Source organism: Herpailurus yagouaroundi, unplaced genomic scaffold (genome assembly GCF_014898765.1).
Source record: "Herpailurus yagouaroundi ecotype Mexico unplaced genomic scaffold, PumYag 28, whole genome shotgun sequence".
Lineage (NCBI taxonomy): Eukaryota > Metazoa > Chordata > Mammalia > Carnivora > Felidae > Herpailurus > Herpailurus yagouaroundi.
In genome coordinates, this window is record NW_024412376.1 from 135,954,812 (window position 1) to 135,979,526 (window position 24,715).

Genomic DNA, 24,715 nt, shown 5'->3' on the forward strand with positions numbered 1-24,715 from the left:
CACAGACCGTGAGATCATGACCTGAGCTGAAGTTGGACACTCAACTGACTGAGCCACCCAGGTGCCCCCCTCATGGCAATTTTTTAATATTAGTCACTATTATTTGATATGCACTAGACAATTTAAATAATTGTAATATTTTCCTATCTTTTAAAATAAAACATACAGAATAAAATCCAACATTTTCTTGATGGTTTTAGAGTCCTCTTCCAAACTTCCATTGCTTAGGGGTGCCTGGGTGGCTCAGTCAGTTAAGCTTCTGACTCTTGATTTCAGCTCAGGTCATGATGTCACAGTTTATGGGATGGAGCCCTACATCCGGCTCTGCACTAATAACACAAAGCATGCTTGGGATTCTCTCTCTCCCTCTCTTTCTCTGCCCTTCCCCTGCACACTCTCCTCTCTCTCTCAAAAATAAATACATAAACTTAAAAAAAAAAGACCTTCATCACTTGATAACCATAATTTTGCAAACTTGCAAGGAAAGAAAAAAAAAAAAACCCTGCTAGTATTTCTAAGTGTCACAATAGTGCAACATAGTATTATTAATGTAGAAAAGAAAAACATTGCTCAGAAAGGTGAAGTAACTTATTTATATCATACAGGGCAATGTAGTTTCCATCAGTCATCACTATTCATCTGCTAAGACATTGATTGTCAAACTAGAGTGTGCTTCAAATCCACATGAAGGCAAATTAAAATACAACCTACTAGGCCCCATCCCCAGAGTTTCAGATTTTGCAGGTATAGAATGGGGCCTAATAATTTGCATTTTAAGTTGTGTATCTGAGACTTTCTTCCTTCTTTAGAAAGACCTGGATTGCTATATACTTCCCTCTTATGACCACCTTTGCTGCATCGCAGAGGTTTTGGGCTGTGGTGTTATCATTTTCATTGGCTTCCATGTACTTTTTAATTTCCTCTAACTTCTTAGTCCATTCATTCTTTTTTTTAAAATTTTATTTATTTTTTTAAAATTTACATCCAAATTAGTAAGCATATAGTGAACAGGAGGAGTAGATTCCTTAATGCCCCTTACCCATTTAGCCCATCCCCCCCACAACCTGTCCAGCAACCCTCAGTTTGTTCTCCATATTTATGAGTGTCTTCTATTTTGTCCCCCTCCCTGTTTTTATATTATTTTTGTTTCTCTTCCCTTATGCACATCTGTTTTGTCTCTTAAAGTCCTCATATGAGTGAAGTCATATGATTTTTGTCTTTGACTAATTTCACTTAGCATAATACCCTCCAGTTCCATCCACATAGTTGCAAATGGCATGATTTCATTCTTTTTGATTGCCAAGTAATCCACATCTTCTTTATCCATTCATCCATTCATCCATCGATGGACATTTGGTCTCGTTCCATACTTTGGCTATTGTTGATAGTGCTGCTATAAACATGGGGGTGTATGTGTCCCTTCGAAACAGCACACCTGTATCCCGTGGATAAATGCCTAGTAGTGCAATTGCTGGGTTGTAGGGTAGTTCTATTTTTAGTTTTTTGAGGAATCTCCATACTGTTTTCCAGAGTGGCTATACCAGATTGCATTGCCACAATAATGCAAAAGAGATCCTCTTTCTCCGCATCCTCGCCAACATCTGTTGTTGCCTGAGTTGTTAATGTGAGCCATTCTGACAGGTGTAAGGTGGTATCTCATTGTGGCTTTGATTTCTATTTCCCTGATGAAGAGTGATGTGGAGCATTTTTTCGTGTCTGTCAGCCATGGATGTCTTCTTTGGAGAAGTGTCTATTCATGTCTTTTGCCCATTTCTTCACTGCATTATTTGTTTTTTGGGTGTTGAGTTCGATCAGTTCTTTATAGATTTTGGATACTAACTCTTTATCTGATAAGTCATTTGCAAATATCTTCTCCCATTCTGTCGGTTGCCTTTTAGTTTTGCTGATTGTTTCCTTTGCTGTGCAGAAGCTTTTTATTTTGATGAGTTCATTTTTGCTTTTGTTTCCCTTGCCTCCAGAGACGTGTTGAGTAAGAAGTTGTTGTGGCCATGATCAAAGAGGTTTTTCCCTGCTTTCTCCTCGAGGATTTTGATGGCTTCCTGTCTTACATTGAGGTCTTTCATCCTGTGTGTGTATGTGTGTGTGTGTGTGTGTGTGTGTGTGTGTGTGTGTGTGTATGGTGTAAGAAAGTGATCCAGGTTCATTCTTCTGCATGTTGCTGTCTGGTTTTCCCAGCACCACTTGCTGAAGAGACTGTCTTTATTCCATTGGATATTCTTTCCTGCTTTGTCAAAGATTAGCTGGCCATACATGTTTGGGTCCATTTCTGGGTTCTCTATTCTGTACCACTGATCTGAGTGTCTGTTCTTCTGCCAGTACCATACTGTCTTGATGATTACAGCTTTGTAATATAGCTTGACATCTGGGATTGTGATGCCTCCAGCTTTGGTTTTGTTTTCAAGGTTGCTTTGGCTATTCGGGGTCTTTTCTGGTTCCATACAAATTTTTAGGATTATTTGTTCTAGATCTGTGAAGAATGCTGTTGTTATTTTGATAGGGATTGCACTGAATATGTAGATTGCTTTGGGTAGTATCAACATTTTAACAGTATTTGTTCTTCCTATCTAGGAGCATGGAATCTTTTTCCATTTTTTTGTGTTTTCTTCAATTTCTTTCATAAGCTTTCGATACTTTTCAGCTTATAGAGTTTTCACCTCTTGGTTAGATTTATTCCTAGGTATTTTATGGTTTTTGGTGCAACTGTAAATGCGATCGATTCCTTGATTTCTCTTTCTGTTGCTTCATTGTTGGGTGTTTAGGAATGTAACCGATTTCTGTGCATTGATTTTATATCCTGCAACTTTGCTGAATTCATGAATCAGTTCTAGCAGTTTTTTGGTGGAATCTTTTAGGTTTTCCATATAGAGTATCATGTCATCTGCAAAGAGTGAAAGTTTGACCTCCTCCTGGCCCATTTGGATGCCTTTTATTTCTTTGTGTTGTCTGCCCATTCATTCTTTAGTAGGATATTCTTTAGTCTCCCAAGTATTTTTTGTCTTCCCAACTTTTTTCTTGTGGTTGATTTTCAGTTTCATAGCATTGTGAACTAAAAATATGCAAGGTATGATCTCGACCTTTTTGTACTTGTTGAGGACTGATTTGTGTCCCATTATGTGATCTATTCTGGAGAATGTTCCATGTGCACTTGAGAGGAATGTGTACTTTGCTGCTTTAGGATGAAATGTTCTGTATATATCTGTTAAGTCCATCTGGTCCAGTGTGTCATTCAAAGCCATTGTTTCCTTATTGATTTTGTTTAGATGATCTTTCCATTGTTGTAAGTGGGGTGTTGAAGTCCCCTACTATTTTGGTATTATTATCAATGAGTTTCTGTATATTTGTGATTAATTAATTTATATATTTGGATTCTTCTACGTTTGGGGCATAGATGTTTACAACTGTTAGGTCTTCCTGGTCGATAGACCCCTTAGTTATGATATAATGCCCTTCTTCATCTCTTATTAGAGTTTTCATTTTAAAATCTAGATTGCCTGATATAAATATGGCCACTCTGGCTTTCTCTTGGCAACCATTAGCATGATAGATGTTTCTCCATCACCTTATTTTCAATTTGAAGGTGTTGTTAGGTCTAAAATGGGTCTCTTGTAAACATTAGGTAGATGTGTCTTGTTTTCTTATCCATTCTGTTACCCTACGTCTTTTGAATGGAGCATTTAGTCCATTGACATTTAGAGTGAGTACTGAAAGATATGAATTTATTACCATTGTGTATTGCCTGTAAAGTCGGCATTTCTGGTGGTGTTCTCTGGTCCTTTCTAGCCTTTGTTGCTTTTGGTCTTTTTTGTTTTGTTTTGTCCTTTCTCTCCTCAGAGTCCCCCTTAAAATTTCTTGCCGGGCTGGTTTAGTGGTCACTAACTCTGACTTTTTCTTTGTGTGGGAAACTTTTTCTCTCTCCTTCTATTTTGAATGACAGCCTTGCTGGATAAAGAATTCTTCACTGCATATTTTTCCGATTCAGCATATTGAATATATCCTGCCACTCTTTTCTGGCCTGCCAAGTTTCTGTGGATAGGTCTGCTGCGAACCTGATCTGTCTTCCCTTGTAGATTAGGACTTTTTTTCCCTTGCTGCTTTCATGATTCTTTCCTTGTCTGTGTATTCTGTGAACTTGACTGATATGCCTTGTTGATGGTTTTTGTTGACTCTAATGGGAGTTCTCTGTGCTTCCTGGATTTTGATGTCTGTGTCTTTTCCCAGGTTAGGAAAGTTTTGTGCTATCATTTGCTCACATAAACCTTCTACTCCTTTTTCTCTCTCTTCACCCTCTGGGACCCCTATAATCCAGATGTTATTTCTTTTTAATGAGTCACCGAGTTCTCTAATTCTTATATTTTATATTATATATCTTATATATAAGAATATATTCTTATATTCTTTTGCCTTGGTTTCCCTCTTTTTTTCTGCTTCATTCTTCTCCATAAGTTTGTTCTCTATATCGCTGAGTTGCTGCCTTGCTTCATCCATCCTTACCGCTGTGGCATCCATTCAAGACTGTATCTCAGTTATAACATTTTTAATTTCGTCCTGACTACATTTTACTTCTTTTATCTCCACAGAAAGGGATTCTATGCTTTTTTTCAACCCCAGTTAGTAATCTTATTATCATATTCTAAATTCTGGTTCAGACATCTTGCTTGTGTCTGTGTTGATTAAGTCCCTGGCTGTCGTTTCTTCCTGTTCTTTCTTTTGGGGTGAATTCCTGCTGAGTTCTTGGTTCAAGTTACACAGATTGTTGAGTTAACCCTCAGATCAATATTTTAGGTGTGCAAGATGGTTTGGTGTTGTTCTAGCTGCATTTCAGGGACAAGAGACACAAGAAACTTCCATGCTGCTCTGCCATCTTGGTCCCTCCCCATAATTTGTATTTTAAACAACTTCCCAGGTGGTGGTGATCCTATACTTGGAGACCACAATTTGAAACAAATGGGCTAATCCAATGGATTTTCTGTCATTATCTTGTCTCTTTGAACAAGATCATAATATCTGATAATGTTAAAATTTCCTCCTTCTTAGACTGGAATCTCTTTTTAATCTTTATTTATTTTTGAGAGAGAGAGAGAGAGAGAGGGAGACACAGAATCTGAAGCAGGCTCCAGGCTCTGAGCTGTCAGCACAGAGCCCGACGTGGGGCTCGAACTCACAAACCGTGAGCTCATGACCTGAGCCAAAGTCAGACACTCAACCGACTGAGCCACCCAGGCGCCCCAGACTTGAATCTGTTTTTAACAGCACTCCAGTTATTTAGGCAGGTTTAGGAACTACCACTAAATCCTACTATTTCCTAGGGTTCCACTCCTAGTGCCCTTGTGTTCTCTTTGGTCATGTCATTCTCTTCCTTTTGGCTTCAACAACCTAATAATAAATTTTCAAAACTCCTTCCTAGACTCCAAGAGGATTAAAGGTACCAAGAAGCTCTGGGAACATGATTCTTCCACTTTCTTCTCACCTTCAAAATCAGCTCTTCATCCTCAATTCCTTGTCTTAATTGACAGCACCTTCCTTAACCTACTTGGACAAATCAGAATCATTTTGGAGCCCTCTTTTATTTGTACCCTCCCCTTTCAACTGATCATTAACTTGTATCAATTCTAATTCCTAAATAGCTCTTGAGCCTGGTAATTTTTCTACCTCCACTGCCAGAGAGGGCTTAATTCACTTGCCTGAATCTAATAGTCTTTGTAATGGATTTCTACTTTGACCATTCCAATCTAATCTCTGCAACACTGTTAGAGGATCTTCCTAAATAAAATGTTAATTATGCCATTCTCTGTTTAAACTTTAGTGCTTCCTCAATGCTTCTGGGATAAAACACAAACTCTTTGGCATAACTAGAGATTCTCTGTTTCTCCACACCTTTTATTTCTGCTCTCAAGCCATGCAAGCACTCTTCAAATTCCAGGGCATGACGCATTGCTCATGACTCCATAACTAGGTATAATCTCCTATCTCTCCTGGGCTATCCTGCCCCCTCTTCTGGGTAGCTACTCGGATTATTTCTATAATGCCATGTTCATGTATCTATCACAGCCTACCTCTCATTATATTGTAATTACAAATTTATGTTTTAATCTATTTCTTCCTCAACTTGATATTCTTCTTCTCACCCAGCAATTTTACATATAGTACATTCAAGACGCATAATGGTTCTGTGAGAATGGCACAGAACTTAACTTGGGTTCAAGTTCTACCTCCATCTTTTATTAGCTCTATGTTAGTCAAGTAGCAAAGGCAAACAGAACTACAATGGAGAAGGACAGGAATTTATGCAATCACTTTATGATTTTGAGCATATGGTTTTACTTTTTTAGTCTGTTACTTCATTTGTACAACAGGTGTTAGACTAAATGGCTGCCTTTTAACTCTAAGATCTTACGCCTATGATTATCAGCAGTACCGTGGATAACAGAAATTTTAAAGAGTCATGCAAATACAGTATCATAAATATTTGAAACTGCAGCACTGAAGTCAATTATCAGGTTACTTAATTGCACAGATTTTTTTCAAAGTCTACTAGGGTTTTTCACATTTTATTTTCTGTAATCTAGAAAAGGATAAGAAAAAAAAATTCTGCAAAGTATCAGTAAAATATAACTCTCTTTTTAAAACCTGATTTCAAAGGACATGTTTTACAATGTTATTTTTCCTGAATTGTCATAAATTCATGCAGTTTCATTCCTATGAATTCATAGAAAATTCTTCCTTCCAAAGAGAAGATCTTTCTTATAAAGTATCAGCGCTAATTTTTGTCTCTATAAGGTAGACAGCAAACAGTAACTTTTGCTAACAATGGCTGGAAATAATACATAATGCCCAAGATAAATGCAGGTAAGATAAAACTGATGGCACTTGAAACAACAAAAATCTGACCTCGAGTAGTAACAGCTCATTCTTTCTTCACTTTCAAGGCCTCTTTCTCTATTCAAGCCTTCAAGATAAGCAGCAAAATAGGCAGTAGAAATTACTATACAGAAGTCCCCCCTCCTAACCATGGGGGATATGTTCCAAGACCCTCAGTGGATGCCTGAAGCTGCAAATAGTACCGAACCCTGTGTACACTATGTTTTTTTCCTATACATACATACCTATGAAAAAGTTTAATTTAAAAACGAGGCACAGTAAGAGATTAACAACAATACCAAATAATAAAATAGAACAATTATAATACTGTAATACAAGTTACGTGAATGCAGCCTTTCTCTCTAAATATCTTATTGTACTGTACGTGCCCTTCTTTCTCTTGTGATGACAGAAGATGATAAAATGCCTGCGTGATGACCTGAAGTAAGGTGGGTAACATAGGCACCGCGATGTAGTGTTAGGCTAACTAATGATCTGACAAGACGTCAGAAGGAGGATCATTTGCTTTCTGACCATGGCTGACTGTGGGTAACTGACACCACAAAACCAAACTGCTGATAAGGGGAGACTGCTGCACATTCCAGTTAGAACTGTACAAAGGGGAACCTATGCATGTAAATATGTTATGACTGATCACCTTGAATATACTAACTAGATGTCTCTCAATTCTAAAACGATGCTGATAATCCTACCATGATTATTTATAGCACATTTGGTTTCACAGAGCCCTTTTCTCATCTTTATAGTAATCCTGTGAGACAGTCAAAGAGAATGTTATCTCCATCTGATAGACTAAGAGACTGAGGTGTGTGAAGATGCCCAGATACAGAATTTTAAAATGTCAGAGCTGGAACTCTTTATCATGTCTCAGTTTATATATCACCAGAATCCAGCATTTAGTGGATACTTAGTAAACATGTAGCAAATGAATTAATCGAATTTTTCTGGTTCCTAGTGTCCATTGCTACTTGCATTAGCAGCTTTACTAATTCTCAATTGCTAGGAAAGGTTTCTAGTTGAGTCAAATAAAATTACTAACCCCTAAGTGAAAATGTTATTTAATTCATGGAATTTAGGTAGCCAGACCTTCTGGGTTGAATATATATATGCAGGGGGCACCTGGGTGGCTCAGTTGGTTAAGCATCCAACTCTTGATTTTAGCTCAGGTTATGGTCTCACAGTTCATGAGATTGAGCCCCAGGCTGGGCTTTGTGCTCACAGCCCAGAGCCTGCTTAGGATTCTCTCTCTTCCTCCCCACCTCCCATGTGTGTGCATGCACACGTATTCTCTCTCAAAATAAATAAGCTTAAAAAAAAGAAAACATAAGCAGAAATTTTTTTACCTAAGTATCTTTTCAACTATGCATTTCATAGGAGTATATGTAAAACGACCTTATCAGATAGAATAATCAAAGGAAAAAACCTATAGACATGTACATATTAACATAATTAGCATGAAGTAAATACTCAAATGTTGTTGAAATTATGATGCTGATTAAATAATCAAAAACAGTTTACCTGTGGTGCAAGAAGAGGTAGCCTAATATAAGCCAAAAGTTTACTGAGATCTTTCCGTCTCTGTTCCAAATCATGACGGACCCAAGTTAGAAGTGCATTCAGTATCGTCTCTTCATTAGGAATGTTCATGTCATCGCTGGCCAAGAGCTTCGCAATTTCGCTGGCTGGTAATAGTACAAATTCCTGGTTTCGAATTACTTCCATGAAATGTTCCTAGAGGGAATAAATAGCACATAAACAACACTGCTTCTCCTGTCCATCGGTTTATTTAAGATAAAATAAAAAATTCTGAATTAGATGCCAAAATACATTTTGTACAGTTTGTACCTTCCTTACAATAGTATCACTAGGAAAGAAACACAGTAGAAAATAACATTTAAACTGCAATTATGTTGTTACATTTTAAGTCTCTATATCAGTAGAATTAAATTCTACCATTTGGTACATTTTAAAAATGGACCTGGGATTGGTACGTATTGCTTTGGTCAAGTTAGGGCATAGTTCTGGCAAATCTTTCAAGAGGTAGAAGGTAGAAAAAATGAATTAGACTCTGAGATGTAGGATACTCTTAACATCAAATTTAGTTTACATTTGTGGTTGCCGAAGAATTTGGTTAACAGTACAGCTAAAAACTTGGGTGAGCGATGAAGTTATTTCTCTTACCCAGAAAGGGCTGCCCGGCTGGCTAGATCGCTCAAGACCATTCCCAAGACCACAGAAGTCTTCTCCGACTCTGCCCAGGGAAGACCGTATGTCCTTAGGGCTATCCTAGAACCTGATTAGCCTATACTAGAGTGTTTTAATGTAATTTATAAGACCACCCAGGATTTTAGATCTGTTTTAAAAACTTCTAATCTGATTTATGTATGAAGTTCTTTTGGTCTCAAAGAAAAACAGCCAAAGCAAGAGTGTTGACATAGAATGCACTGGGACCCTAAGCCCTTGCACCAAAGATCATTCATTTTCAGTCACATATTAGAATCAGGCTCCTTATAATTTGAAATGGGAGATAGAAATGACTTTAGCTGCGAGATAATGACTTTTGCTAGGTTATTATGCTAAACAGTCTGAAGAGACGGGAAATTTACTTTCTGGTGTGCAAGCTTACAAGTCTTAATGCATGGACTGTTTACATAACTATAAAATAAATGCAAAAGCTACGTATATTGTCCCTTAATGTTTTTCGTACATTTCCTAGTTTGCTATGGCTGTCTCAGCATACACGGTTCTAGTGAAATAGCTAGGGCTTTTTAAATTAGAGCTAGAGATAAGGACTGGTGACTATCTTCTATATTAAAATGAGAATTATATGTTCCACATAGCTTACAGTAACCCAAATTAGGTACTAATCTAAAATATATCTTGGTTTGACATTCCTTTCTTAGAAATTCTTAAATAGGAAACCACACATGAATAATTAACTAAATTCAATTGCCTCAATTCATCATGATTTGTTAAAGATGCCCAAATGTATCTATTTTAAATGACTGATTATCATTTTCAGAAATGTATTTTAATAAAACCTTGATGTTGGCTTCAAGCAAACTGTTCGACCCAATTATATACTGACATTATAAAATGATTTGGTAACACAGAGCTATAAAAATGCTTAAGCTCTCAACCTAGTTACCCCACTAGCAGTTTAATACTTTATAAATAATTCACAAGGGAAAAAAAAGCTGATGCTTCTCTAATGATGCTTCTCTGAATTATTATTTATAATAGTACAAAACAGGAATTAGCCTAAAGGTCCAGCTATAGGGGTTTGTAACTCAATGAACTATTAAGCAGGTATTAAAAATTTCAAAAACAAATATCATACAGATACATGAAAACATATTTATTACATAATATTAGGAAAGATTCTCAACAAATCAAAATTTCTTTTTTTCAACTTTAATTGTTTAGTCATTTAGTTATAGCAGATATGTGATTAATTAATTTTTAAGTTTACATCCAAGTTAGTTAGCATATAATGCATACACACACACACACACACACACACACACACATCTTCTTTATCTATTCATCCATCGATGGACATTTGCTCTTTCCATACTTTGGCTATTGTTGATAACACTGCTATAAACATTGGGGTGCATGCGCCCATTCGAAACAGCACACCCAATTCCCTTGGATAAGTACCTAGTAGGGCAATTGCTGGGTCGTAGGGCAGTTCTATTTTTAATTTTTTGAGGAACCTCCATGCTGTTTTCCAGAGTGGCTGCACCAGTTTGCACTCCCACCAGCAGTGCAAAAGAGATCCTCTTTCTCCACATCCTCACCAACATCTGTTGCTGCCTGAGTTGTTAATGTGAGCCATTCTGACAGGTGTAAGGTGGTATCTCATTGTGGTTTTGATTTGTATTTCCCCGATGATGAGTGATGTGGAGTATTTTTTAATGCGTCTGTCAGCCATTTGGATGTCTTCTTTGGAGAAGTGTCTATTCATGTCTTTGGCCCATTTCTTCACTGCATTATTTGTTTTTTGGGTGTTGAGTTTGATCAGTTCTTTATAGATTTTGGATACTAACCCTTTACCTGATTGTCATTTGCAAATATCTTCTCCCATTCTATTGGCTGTCTTTTAGTTTTGCTGATTGTTTCCTTCACTGTGCAGAAGCTTTTTATTTTGATGAGGTCCCAATAGTTCATTTTTGTTTTGGTTTCCCTTGCCCCAGGAGACACGTTGAGTAAGAAGTTGCTGTGGCCAAGGTCAAAGAGGTTTTTGCCTGCTTTCTCCTCAAGGATTTGATGGCTTGCTGTCTTACGTTTAGGTCTTTCATCCACTTTGAGTTTATTTTTGTGTGTGGTGTAAGAAAGTGGTCCTGTCCAGTTTTCCCAGCACCACTTGCTGAAGAGACTGTCTTTATTCTATTGGATATTCTTTCCTGCTTTGTCGAAGATCAGTTGGCCATATGTTTGTGGGTCCGTTTCTGGGTTCTCTATTCTGTTCCATTGATCTGAGTGTCTGTTCTTCTGCCAGTACCATACTGTCTTGATGAGTACAGCTTTGTAAAACATCTTGAAGTCCAGGATTGTGATGCCTCCAGCTTTGGTTTTCTTTTTCAAGATTGCCTTTGGTTATTCCAGGTCTTTTCTGGTTCCATACAAATTCTAGGATTGTTTGTTCTAGCTCTGTGAAGAATGCTGTTGTTATTTTGATAGGGATTGCATTGACTATGTAGATTGCTTTGGGTAGTACTGACATTTTTAACAGTATCTGTTCTTCCTATCCAGGAGCATGAATCTTTTCCCATTTTTTTTCTGTCTTCTTCAATTTCTTTCATAAGCTTTCTATAGTTTTCAGTTATAGACTTTTCACCTTTTTGGTTAGATTTATTCTTAGGTATTTTACGGTTTTTGGTGCAATTGAAATGGGATCACTTCTGTGATTTCTCTTTCTGTTGCTTCGTTATTGGTGTACAGGAATACAACCTATTTCTGTACATTGACTTTATATCCTGCGACATTGCTAAATTCATGGATCAGTTCTGGCAGTTTTTTGGTGGAATCTTTTGGGTTTTCAATATAGAGTATCATGCCATCTGCAAAGAGTGAAAGTTGACCTCCTCCTGCTCGAGTTGGATGCCTTTTATTTCTTTGTGTTGTCTGATTGCTCAGGCTAAGGCTTCCAATACTATGCTGAGTAACAGTGGCAAGAGTGGACATGCCTGTTTTGTTCCTGACCTAAGGGGGAAAGCTCTCAGTTTTTCTCCATTGAGGATGATATTAGTGGTGGGTCTTTCATATATGGCTTTTATGATCTTGAGGTATGATCCTTCTATTTCTACTTTCTTGAGGGTTTTTATCCAGAAAGGATGCTGTATTTTGTCAAATGTTTTCCCTGCATCTATTGAGAGGATCATTTGGTTCTTGTCCTTTCTTTTATTAATGTGATGTATTGCATTGATTGTTTTGCAGATATTGAATCAGCCCTATATCGCAGGTATAAATCCCACTTGGTCGTGGTGAATAATTTTTTTAACGTACTGTTGGATCCAGTTGGCTAGTATCTTGTTGAGGATTTTTTGCATCCTTGTTCATCAGGGAAATTGGTCTATAGTTCTCCTTTTTAGTGGGGTCTTTGTCTGGTTTTGGAATCAAGGTAATGCTTGCTTCATAGAATGAGTTTGGAAGTTTTCCTTCCATTTCTATTTTTTGAAATAGCTTAAAAAAAAATAGGTGTTAACTCTTCTTTAAATGTTTGGTAGGTTTCCCCTGGAAAGCAACCTGGCCCTGGAGTCTTGTTTTTTGGGAGATTCTTATTTCTAACTCAATTTCTTTACTGGTTATGGGTCTGTTCAAATTTTCTATTTCTTCCTGTTTCAGTTTTGGTAGTGTATATGTTTCTACAATTTGTCCATTTCTTCCAGATTGCCCAATTTATTGGTGTATAATTGCTCATAATATTCTCTTATTATTGTTTGTATTTCTGCTGTGTTGGCTGTGATCTCTCCTCTTTCATTCTTGATTTTATTTATTTGGGTTCTTTCCTTTTTCTTTTTCATCAAACTGGCTAGGTGTTTATCAATTTTGTTAATTCTTTCAAAGAACAAGCTTCTGGTTTCATTGATCTGTTCTATTGTTTTTGTGTTTTTTTTTTGTTTCTATAGCATTGATTTCTGCTCTAATCTTTATTATTTCCTGCCTTCTGCTGTTTTTGGGTTTTATTTGCTGTTCTTTTTCCAGCTCTTTAAGGTGTAAGATTAGGTTGTGTATCTGAGACTTTCTTCCTTCTTTAGGAAGGCCTAGATTGCTATATGCTTCCCTCTTATGACCACTTTTGCTGCGTCCCAGAGGTTTTGGGCTGTGGTATTATCATTTTCATTGGCTTCCATGTACTTTTAAATTTCCTCTTTAACTTCTTGGTTAGTCCATTCATTCTTTGGTAGGATGTTCTTTAGTCTGCTAGTATTTGTTATCTTTCCAAATTTTTCTTGTGGTTGATTTTGAGTTTCATAGTGTTGTGGTCTGAAAACATGCACAGTATGATCTCGATCTTTTTGTACTTGCTGAGGGCTGATTTGGGTCCCAGTATATGATCTATTCTGAGGACTGTTCTGTGTGCACTGGAGAAGAATGTGTATTCTGCTGCTTTAGGATGAAATGTTCTGTATATCTCATAAGTCCATCTTGTCTAGTGTGTCATTCAAAGCCATTGTTTCCTTGTTGATTTTCTGCTTAGATGATCTTTACATTGTTGTAAGTGGGGTGTTGAAGTCCCCTACTACTATGGTATTATTATCAATGAGTTTCTTTAGGTTTGTGATTGATTTAATTATTTGGATGCTTGCACATTTGGGGGCACAGATGTTTACAACTGTTAGGTCTTCTTGGTTAATATACCTCTTAATTATGATATAATGCCCTTCTTCATCCCTTGTTAGAGCCTTTATTTTAAAATCTAGATTGCCTGATATAAGTATGGCTACTCTGGCTTTCTTTTGGTGACCATTAGCGTGGTAGATGTTTCTCCATCCCCTTATTTTCAATCTGAATGTGTCTTTAGGTTTAAAATGGGTCTCTTGTAAACAGCATATAGATGGATCTTGTTTTCTTATCCATTCTGTTACCCTATGTCTTTTGATTGGAGCGTTTAGTCCACTGACATTTAGAGTGAGTACTGAAAGATAAGAATTTATTGCCATTATGTTGCCTGTAGAGTTGTTCTCTGGTCCTTTCTAGTTTTTGTTGCTTTTGGTCTTTTTTGGTTTTTTTTCCTTGCCGTTTCTCCCCTCAGAGTCCCCCTTAAAATTTCTTGCAGGGCTGGTTTAGTTGTCATGAACTCCTTTAGTTTTTGTTTGTCTGGGAAACTTTTTTTTAAATTTTATTATTTATTATTTTTAATCTATGAAATTTATTATCAAATTGGTTTCCATACAACACCCAGTGCTCATCCCAAAAGATGCCCTCTTCAATACCCATCACCTACCCTCCTCTCCCTCCCACCCCCCATTAACCCTCAGTTCGTTCTCAGTTTTTAAGAGTATTTTATGCTTTGGCTCTCTGCCACTCTAACCTCTTTTTTTTTTTCCTTCCCCTCCCCCATGGGTTTCTGTTAAGTTTCTCAGGATCCCACATAAGAGTGAAAACATATGGTATCTGTCTTTCTCTGTATGGCTTATTTCACTTAGCATCACACTCTCCAGTGGGAAACTTTTTCTCTCTCCTTCTATTTTGAATGCCAGCCTTACTGGATAGAGAATTCTTGGTTGCATATTTTTCTGATTCAGCACATTGAGTATATCCTGCCACTCTTTTCTGGCCCAAGTTTCTGTGGATAGGTCTGCTCAAACCTGATCCGTCTTCCTTTGCAGGTTAAGGACTTTTTTCCCTTGCTGCTTTCATGATTCTTTCATTTTCTGTGTACTTTGTGAATTTGACTGATAATGCTTTGTTGACGGTTGGTTTTTGTTGAATCTAATGGGAGTTCTCTGTGCTTCCTGGATTTTTTTTTTTAATTTTTTTTTTCAACGTTTATTTATTTTTGGGACAGAGAGAGACAGAGCATGAACGGGGGAGGGGCAGAGAGAGAGGGAGACACAAAATCGGAAACAGGCTCCAGGCTCTGAGCCATCAGCCCAGAGCCTGACGCGGGGCTCGAACTCACGGAGTGCGAGATCGTGACCTGGCTGAAGTCGGACGCTTAACCGACTGCGCCACCCAGGCGCCCCTGTGCTTCCTGGATTTTGATGTCTGTGTTATGTCTTTTCCCAGGTTAGGAAAGTTTTGTGCTATCATTTGCTCACATAAACCTTCTACCCCTTTTCTCTCTCTTCATCTTCTGGGATCTCTATGATTCTGATGTTATTCCTTTTTAGGGATTTAGTGAGTTCTCTAGTAATACACATTTGTAATTGCTCAAAGGTAGTGTATAGTATAATCAACATTCACACCATACTGCTGTTAACTATTGGTTTCCTTTCAAATGGTATTAGTGGCATTACCAATGCAAAGGGATTAATTCATCAATTAGAAAAGGACTATTATATAACACTATACATTTTATTATTTATTTGTTGATATACCTATTTCAGAATGCTGTCCATTCCATTCTAATTCATTTTAAGTGAAAATCAAGTCTCTCAACAACTTACAGAAAGACTACTGAACTCAAGGTTAAACACAAAGTGCTTTTCAAAAGTATTATTTGGTTTTAAAGCAGGGATTTTAACAGAATTCAATGTTTTTTTCAAGGTTTTCTAGATCAAGAAACAAAATTTAAAATTAAATGCTTGTATTTATTTCATAAATCCATAATGTCATTAGATATTTGTAATAATATACCCAGTCTTAGACTTTTTGGTGGAGGTTAAATAACTTGTGCCAGGTCACATTCAGTGGCAGCCAGAATGAGCACCAGTTTCCAGATTTCAAGATAAAAGGAAGGAACTCTTCATCCTCTCCTACCTGTGCTCACAGAGGACGAGTAAACATCCCCAATAGATGCATCATTTACTGACTGTAACAACTGAATTCACTATGTGGTAGTATGCTTACTCTCTTTTGTGTTGTTGTGATGAGCACCAGGTGTTTTATGGAAGTGTTGAATCACTATATTGTGTACCTTGAAGCTAATATAACACTGTATGTTAACTCACTGGAATTAAAATAAAACCTTAAAATCTATTTTGTAATATAAATAGCTATCACGCTACCAAACATGCTAGCATTATGCCTTTCCTCCTTTTGGAATTAGGTTTTAAGCAAATGAAATTACTGAGGGATTTGTTTAAATTGAAGATTGAATTTTGTGATACATTTTCATCGAGTTCCCATAGCAACAATTCAAGTCAAACAATCTTCCTCTAAATGACTTACTGTTGTTAGACTTAAATTTCATGTCTCTGTTCAAACTGAATAATGTCAAATAAAGGTCTTGAGAAAAAAAATACCCAACTAATTGGATATGAAAATAGTTTTAAAAACATTGACCTGAATCAATAATATTGTAATAACTCTGTATGGCTATAGAAAGTAACTACACTTATGGTAAGCATAGCATAATGTATAGAATTGTTGAATCCCTACATTGTATACCTGAAACGAAACACTGCAAGCCAACTCTACTTTAATAAAAAAATAAGCCAATTTAATTTAAGTCTAAGCCATTGTCTAAGCAGCCACTGTGCCTCTACTGTAAACAACAGGCGTGACCCCAGTGCATTCCTTCCTAAGAAAGAGGTATTACTTAAACTATGAACAGATTATGAAGAAAAGAAAACCAGCTTTACTTTATTTATATTCATCTTACTCCCCAAATTATTTGAAACTGAGGTTTAAGATCAAAATGAGAAATCTGCAGGGAAAGATAAAGACTGAGATGGGGGAAAAAAATCTCCCCTGGGATTTAATTTAGAAGACACTAGATCTGTATGGTTTTGCCCTGTCATACAATCTCTAGCTTTTTACTCGAAGCACTATAGCCATTATAAACAAGCAACATTCCCGAGAAGTGACGACACCACAGGGGAAAAATGAATCATAAAGGTTGTACTTCTGTATGAGTGCTTGTATTCCCTCACATCAATCCCTACTGTGTCAAATAGAGTAAATCTCTATAATGATGGTAACGATGATGACACCATTTATTGACTGGGTATACTATGTGTCAATTTTAAGCACTAAACTGCTATTAACTCATTTAATCCTCACATCAAGCTTATGAAGTTGGTGGAATTATTCTTCCCAGTTGTTGCAAACATCTGTTCTCACAATTCTTTCCAAATCTCTGTTTCTGTAGTGAAAGATTCTTAAAGTACCTGTCAATCCCTTCACAGAAAAACCAATTCAGTGGAAGGATGGGGGATGGAAGACAAGGTAGACAAAAACATCTCCTGAATGTTGATAAAATAGTAGTATGGATAACTGGTATAAATGTGTGTGAATGTTCACACTCTCTCTTCTCTCAGAAGCTGTACTGTCCTGATTGTAGCAGGTCAAGCAATCTTGGCCCAGCTGTGGAGACCTAACTGCCTTGGTGTGACAAGATGGTCATTCCTTAAAAATCCAAATATCCTCCTTTGCGCAAACTTTCCTACTATGAAGACTGTGGGACCTGGTCCTAACAATATGCCTTCAACATGCCCTTCTTTTCTTGGTATCCTAGAGCAATCTGTACCCATTATCCTCCAGGTTTCTGAATGAGAACCTCCTCTGCAATTTACTTTGTGCACATAATTTGCTAAAGTTAACAAGAACATCTTTCTACATAGCTAAAAACCCTTCTTATATATAACCAGATTTATCTTTAATAAAAAGCCTCCCTTTCATTCTATCATCTGTACTAGTACTGTACCAATACCCCAGAGTCACCATCACCAATTTCCATCAGTGAATATGTAGGCAATTCTGAAATACACCCAGGTGCTACAAAGGAAAATGTAGGGGAAATCCTGCTTTAAAAAGGGGCAGATCTGAAAACCTTGAATACAACAGTCCCAGGCCACTGCTCTGCTTCTCAGCAACTACAATAACTTCAGGCTTGACTCATATATCCAGGAGAAATATTACTTGGTGATTCCCCTCATAACTCAATGAAAATATTTTGCATTAGACAGTAAACCTGGACCTCACAACATATGGCAGAGCCATGGGGAAACAGCAACATGTAGATAAGCCCACAACAATAAGGAATGGGGTAAAGAGCATATATGCCTTACTGCTTTTCAGAAAATACATACCATAGTATAATTGTGAGCCACTTTATGCAAATCTGTACAACCTTGGGCATCAGCAAAAGAACGGATTCCAAGACAGTTGGACGGGTGAAGCTGTTTCATTAAAAACTTACAGCAAGCTTCTACAACCTGTGAAAGCTGAAGAAGGCAAGCTGTAGATAGCAGGCACTCAATATTATCTTCTTTTAATTCAAGGCGGCCTTAATGATAAAAAGAAATTCCATTAACTATAGAGCTATATTAACTTTAATTTATAAAATAATCAATGTTAATAGTAATAATTCTAAACAAGAGTTCATTACATGAATTCCAGACCTAGATGGTTTAAGATAGTCCAAAAAGAAAAGTACTAAATACAAAAAAAAAAATCATTAGCTCTTTGACTTCTATTAAAATAAAAAACTAATGGTTTATTTTCAGAATTTTTAAATGATGCTTTAGGTAGCATATCTAATTTTAAATGCAAATAATTTATAAACATTACATAATTCATCTAATTATTATATTAACATTTAAAAATACCAATTATAAGCTTAGTTATGATAACCACTTTAAAGATTCTAATATAAAGATTTTAACTTATGAAGTATTATTAGGGGTGATGACAGCAACAGAATTAACTGTTAGCTGTGGCAGGCTTTGCTAGAAGCAGAAATCTGAAATCTAAGAATATAACATAACCTTAAGAGGTTTTAAATTTACATTTTCAGACTTATTACCTGTATACGCATACTGAATCAAGGACCATAGTGAATTAGGTTCAACACCTTCCATTTTTATTTCCTCTTGTCTTGCTTCCCTGACATCATTAGTAAACATGGCAGCAAAATAATCAGAGACAGAGGAGAGCACCAATCTGAGAACATATCAGAAGAAGAAAAAAATCAGTGACCACATTATAAAGTTGATGTTCATCAATAAATGCTGCTGCTTCTCTTTCTCTCTTTCCTTCTTTTTTTTTTTTTAATTTGTTACCCATAGAAAGTGCATGGTACTGGGAAATGCATTTTAAGTTTGACAAATTGCTTTATGCTCTAGTTCCTTCCTTGGAATAATAAATTACCATTACTGAAAATTTTCTGCTGAGGTAAATGATTTACCCATTCATTACTCAAATATCACTTTAAAACATCCAGAAGAAAAGCTAAAGCCCACAGCATGAAATTGACCATATAAAAAAAGAAAAAAAGTGTAGAGTTTATTTTCTGTTTATCACTTTTGGAAATAACCTAAGGTTTTGTGTGTGTGTGTTTTTGTTTTTGTTTTTTTTTAATTTTTTTTTCAACGTTTATTTATTTTTGGGACAGAGAGAGACAGAGCATGAACGGGGGAGGGGCAGAGAGAGAGGGAGACACAGAATCGGAAACAGGCTCCAGGCTCTGAGCCATCAGCCCAGAGCCTGACGCGGGGCTCGAACTCACGGACCGCGAGATCGTGACCTGGCTGAAGTCGGATGCTTAACCGACTGCGCCACCCAGGCGCCCCATGTGTGTGTTTTTTTTAAATTTAATTGTAGAAACAGTAAATATATGGGAGACATTTGAGAATGGTTTTAGCAGGTTATTTTTAACATTTGTGATTTTTTATTACTGTATATTATAATGTTCATATTTTGTTATTATAGTATTTGTTGTAATACTATAAAACTATAATATTTTTGTAATAGTACATTATTATATATTATCTATATCTGATCAGATTTTTGATAGTCATGTATGAAGAAAAATAGGTTATACATATATATTTTGAAATGTGCATTTTTTATTTGATGTCTTGGAGACACTGCCATGTCAGCACACTTATATAGATTTATTTATTTTTTTTTGAAGAAATATTAACAGATAATAGTTGAAGCTCCCTCTGTGTTCCCCTCTACTTCCATTCTCTTCCCTCCCCAGGTGTGCAGTGCTAAGTCACAGGTTTACCAGATTGCTCTCCAAGGTGCTATCCCAATTTAGACCCCCACCAGCACTGTATGAAAGAGAACATTTTCCCACAACATTGTCAGATGTTAAATTTGGGGGCCATGTGCAAGGTGTTAAGGGGCATCTCACTGTTGTTTAAAAAAATTTTTTTTTAATGCTTATTTTATTTTTGAAAGAGAGAGACAGAGCGTGAATGGGGAAGGGGCAGAGAGAAAGGGAGACACAGAATCTGAAGCAGGCTCCAGGCTCTGAGCTGTCAGCAGTCATGAACTCATGAACTTGAGCTCATGACCTGAGTGGAAGTTAGACGCTTAACCGACTGAACCACCCAGGTGCCCCTCGTTGTTTTAATTTTCATTCCTCTGATTGCTAGTGAGATTGAAGGTCTTTTCAAACAGTCATTGGTCATTCAGGTTTCCTCTGAGAACTGCCTATTCATTTACTTCATTTACTCACCAAACCAATTCATACCTAATAAGAACTGGGCACTGTTCTAGATATTGTCAGTATAAACAACAGACAAAAGATCCCTTCTCTCATGGAGTCTTACATTCTAGAGGGAAGGGAAATAAATAATAAACAGCAGAAGTAAATGCAATAGTGAATTAAAGAGTGGTAAGTGCTAAGGGGGAAAGGGAGGATAAGGGCAAATGGGGAGTAGGCAGTGGGGTTAAATAAGTGGTCTTACTGGAAAGTGGCACTTGGGCAAAGACTTGAAGGAGGTGCGGGAATTAGCCATACAGGTGCCTAGGAATAGCATTCAGGCAAAGTAGCAGCTAATGCAAAAGCAAAAACCCAAAGGTAGCAGTGCATGCCTGGCACATACAAGGAACATGGGATGGGGGCTGTGAGTGCACGAGGACAGGAGCTGGACAGAGCATAAGAAGGCACTGGTAATCACACAGGCCACTGTGAGGACTTGAGCTTTCACAATCAGCGACGTGAGGAGTCACTGAAAAGTCTGATTGCAGGAGTGACTGTATCTGAGTTCTTTTTTAAAGGATCACTCAGGTAGCTGTGTAGAAAAAAAGAATGTAGGGAGAAAAGGTGAAAGCAGGGAGACCAGTTGGCAGTTTCTGGCACTGGTAACCTGAGTTAGATGGTGAGAGTTTACACATACGTGGAAGGGAAGGTAATGAACTCTGTTTTAGAAATAATAGAATTTGAGGGGCCTCTATGAAATGCAGGTTGAAGTATCTTTTCTAATAAACCAATGCTTTTTGTCACAGTATCTAGTAGCATCTCAATAAATGTATACTCATTGAATCACTGGAAACTAAGAACAAGCCCATTTTTCCTAATGATTTCACTTCCACTTTGGAAAGTTTAAGAAAACCCTTGAGACAGAGTGTTAATTAGTTTTTGAAAGCATTAAAAAAAACAACCCTTTGAGGTCCTCACAGTGATTAACACTGAACAACTGAATATGGAATTATGAAAAGAAACAATGAAATATTCTTTATTAAACACCTCTCTTTTCCTTTTCTTATTTCAAAAAATAGTAGCATCACTGCTTTTCATATTTCTTAGAGAAGTCAGCAAATAGAAGTTGGAACAGGTGTCACTATTTTAAAACTCTTCACAGGTTTTGCCATTTCCTTCCACTAGCTTTTTTGCTTCTAAATACTCACAGCTCTCATTTCCATTGAGTTTGTTTAAAGTTATTTAATAGGCAGAATTTAGGAGGAAAGCTGCTCATAGTAGCTGAAATCTATACCAAACAATACTGACCAATCTGAGGCTAGTGTGCTTTGTTTTTGTCATTCTGCAGAGGGAAAGTGACCCTTCTGGGGTCATTTAATGTGTAGTAATTTCACATGCACTGTTTTCTTTGTAGAAATTCCATGAAAGATACCCTTTCCCAAAAGCATCCTATCCTAATAGTTAGTTGGAACAAATTATCTCAACATACATCACTAAGTGAGCAAGGAAATACTTCTCACATATAGAGACTTAGAAAACAATTTACCTGTGAGCTGGAATTCTGCGATCACCAGCAACTAGAATTACATCACATAACTGTTTATGTCTCAAATAGTTTTCCATCTTTTTAAATGTTTGCTCCGCATGATTAAGGGCTTGGAAAAATTCATCTGATGAACATGGCTCCATAGTATGGCAGGATGATAATGTCTGACTACTATTGGAAGTCCTGAAAAGAAAGAGAACACACCTTTTGAAATATTACTATCACATTGAAAATATATTTTCTATCACGTCCCTTAAAACCCTTTAAATGTAATAGAAGTAATTGATGCTATCAGTCAACAGTAACGTGTAATGATTCATTTTTGCCTTTTAAATTCAATGATGGCTCAAAAAATGCATGTGTCTTGTAAACATTGTGAGTGAATGTGACACCTATTAGTAACTATACATACTCTTTGTGGTGTCTGTTTTTGAGATCTTTTTACTGGTCAACATAATATCTCTGTTGAAAAAGAGCCAAGTTATATTCATAATGATAGTTGTATCTCCTAACATTATATTTCAGGGTGTAAGATATTATTCTTTGAAGGCAGGAAGGCAATGAAACTATTTTAGAGATATAAATCCAAGCCACTCTTTACTTAAAAATGGGTTATATTCCACAGTTCATTTTATAGGGTAACTGTTTAGAATATAAAACATAGTTGACCTGTGACTAATACAGGTTTGAATTGTGTGGGTCCACTTACACGTGGATTTTTTTCAGTACACAGTACAGTACTAAAAATGTATTTTCTCCTTATGATATATATATATATATATATATTTTTTTTTTTTTTTTTTTGAGAGAGAGAGCACATGCAGGGAAGGAGCAGAGAGAGGGCACAGAGGTAACAGCTCTGCTGTGTGGGGCCTGAACTCAAAAACTGTGAGATCATGACCTGAGCTGAAGTCCACACTCAACCAACTGAGCCACCCAGGTGCCCCTCTTCCTTATGATATTAATAACATTTTCTTTACTCTCTAGCTTACTTTACTATAAGAATACAGTATATAATATATGTAATATACAAAATATATGTTAATTGACTGTTATTTTTAAGGTTTCTAGTCAAGAGCAGACTATAGTTAAGTTTTCAGGGAATCAAAAGTTATATGGGGATTTTCAAATGTGTGTCGTTGGTATCCCTAATTCCCATATTGTTCAAGGGTCAACTGTACACTGTCATAAAAATAATGTTATAAATAATTCATTTGACCCTCTAGTCATTCTTCAAAAGCCCAGGTAAACTACAACTTATGTTATAGGTAAAGGAAATTTGATGGTCTAACCCAGATATCTAAAAATTATTTGAGATTTCCAAATTATAATTTGAAAAGTGTGAGTTTTCATACGATTTACTGATGGAAATGGTGAAAAAGTAAAAAGGTTAACATCAAGAATTAAGTTCTAGGTCCACCCCTCTCCACCACCCCCACGATCACTTGAATCACATAATCAACATCCATTGGCTATGCAATTAATTACATAACCACTGACTATGCCATAACTTAGCTCTCATTTCTTGTCAGATCTACTTTTAGGGATAATTATGATTTTGACAAATGCTTTGTTGATTCAATTCTCATCGTATCTTAAGAGAATATTCTTAATATAAACCACTAATAATCTTACCAAAAAAGAAAAAGTCATTGTATCTTTTGTGTTTAAGGTAAAGAGAACTGAAGCCAAGGAGAGCAAGTGCCTTGCCAGGAGTCATGCAGTTCATACATGACAGAAACAGGCCTGTCACAGAGACCACTGTGTGTTCACCTTTAAACCCCTTTTACTTTTACTTGTGAGAATATAGCTAGACTGCATCTCCCAGCCTCTGTCAGAGATAGGTGTGGTCTTATTATAGAAATGAACTGTGTCACCTCCAGGCTAAAGTGGCTAAGAGTAGGTGTTCCTTTCTCGTGCTTTCCTTCTCTTATAGGAGTTGAATGGAGAGGACTGAGGGCTTAGATCAAGGAAGAGGTAGTATAGACACATGGAAGATCACTCAGGTAAGAACATTCATATAGGTTATAGTCACAAGAATTCTCACATTGTATTGAGATTTATCTGTCTTAGATGGTAGCAGTATATTGACTAATACATATCTCTCCTAAATTCTCCCAGCCCAACACGTTTTTAATGCATATAAATATGGGCCCTAAAAAATGTTCTTGGAGGAAAACTGTCAATAATAATAACAGAAGCAAAATATATATTATCTAGAATGCATGTGTCATACACTATGAATATTGGTGTAATGACTTTGGAAATCCAATATAATATACTCAAATTTACATTTGAGATAATTATTATAAAAATAAAGTAATATGTAAATATATGTGTATTTATACAAATAAATGAGAATTAAAAATTATTTTAAAATCTAGGAGAAAACATGAGCAATAACAAATGATGGTAACTGGTGAATAACGATTTGAAGATTTAAAATATTTTTCAATAAAATGAAGTTTTATATTGTCAAAACATTGACAAGTGATTTTAAGAGTTTTACTGATCTAAGAATGAAAGAAAATTAGAACATTTAATTTTCATAAACCACAAATTATTTCAAGAACAGGATCAAGTAAATAAATCAAGTGCTTCTTTCTTAGGGTTCCTACATTTCTGATCACATTTCTTATATTAAATTCTCAGTAATGGAGAGGCAATGAGTTAGCTGAATGTTTTTGAGTGATGAATTGCCATTATCCAAGCATAAATTC

General features: G+C 36.4%; 1 protein-coding gene across 10 annotated transcripts in view; it reads right to left on the reverse strand.

Moving 5' to 3' along the window:
* The window catches only part of KLHL5 (kelch like family member 5), a 106,490-nt gene that overhangs the window by 46,512 nt on the left and 35,263 nt on the right, over positions 1–24,715 (reverse strand). For all 10 annotated transcript variants that reach the window (XM_040485640.1, XM_040485649.1, XM_040485617.1 and 7 more), the window contains 4 exons: positions 21,996–22,178; positions 18,821–18,957; positions 18,105–18,301; positions 8,419–8,631 (listed from right to left, as the gene is read on the reverse strand). In XM_040485640.1, the coding sequence (XP_040341574.1) occupies positions 8,419–8,631; positions 18,105–18,301; positions 18,821–18,957; positions 21,996–22,138 (690 nt within the window). In that variant the 5' untranslated portion in view covers positions 22,139–22,178. The remainder of the gene's footprint in view (positions 1–8,418; positions 8,632–18,104; positions 18,302–18,820; positions 18,958–21,995; positions 22,179–24,715) is intronic.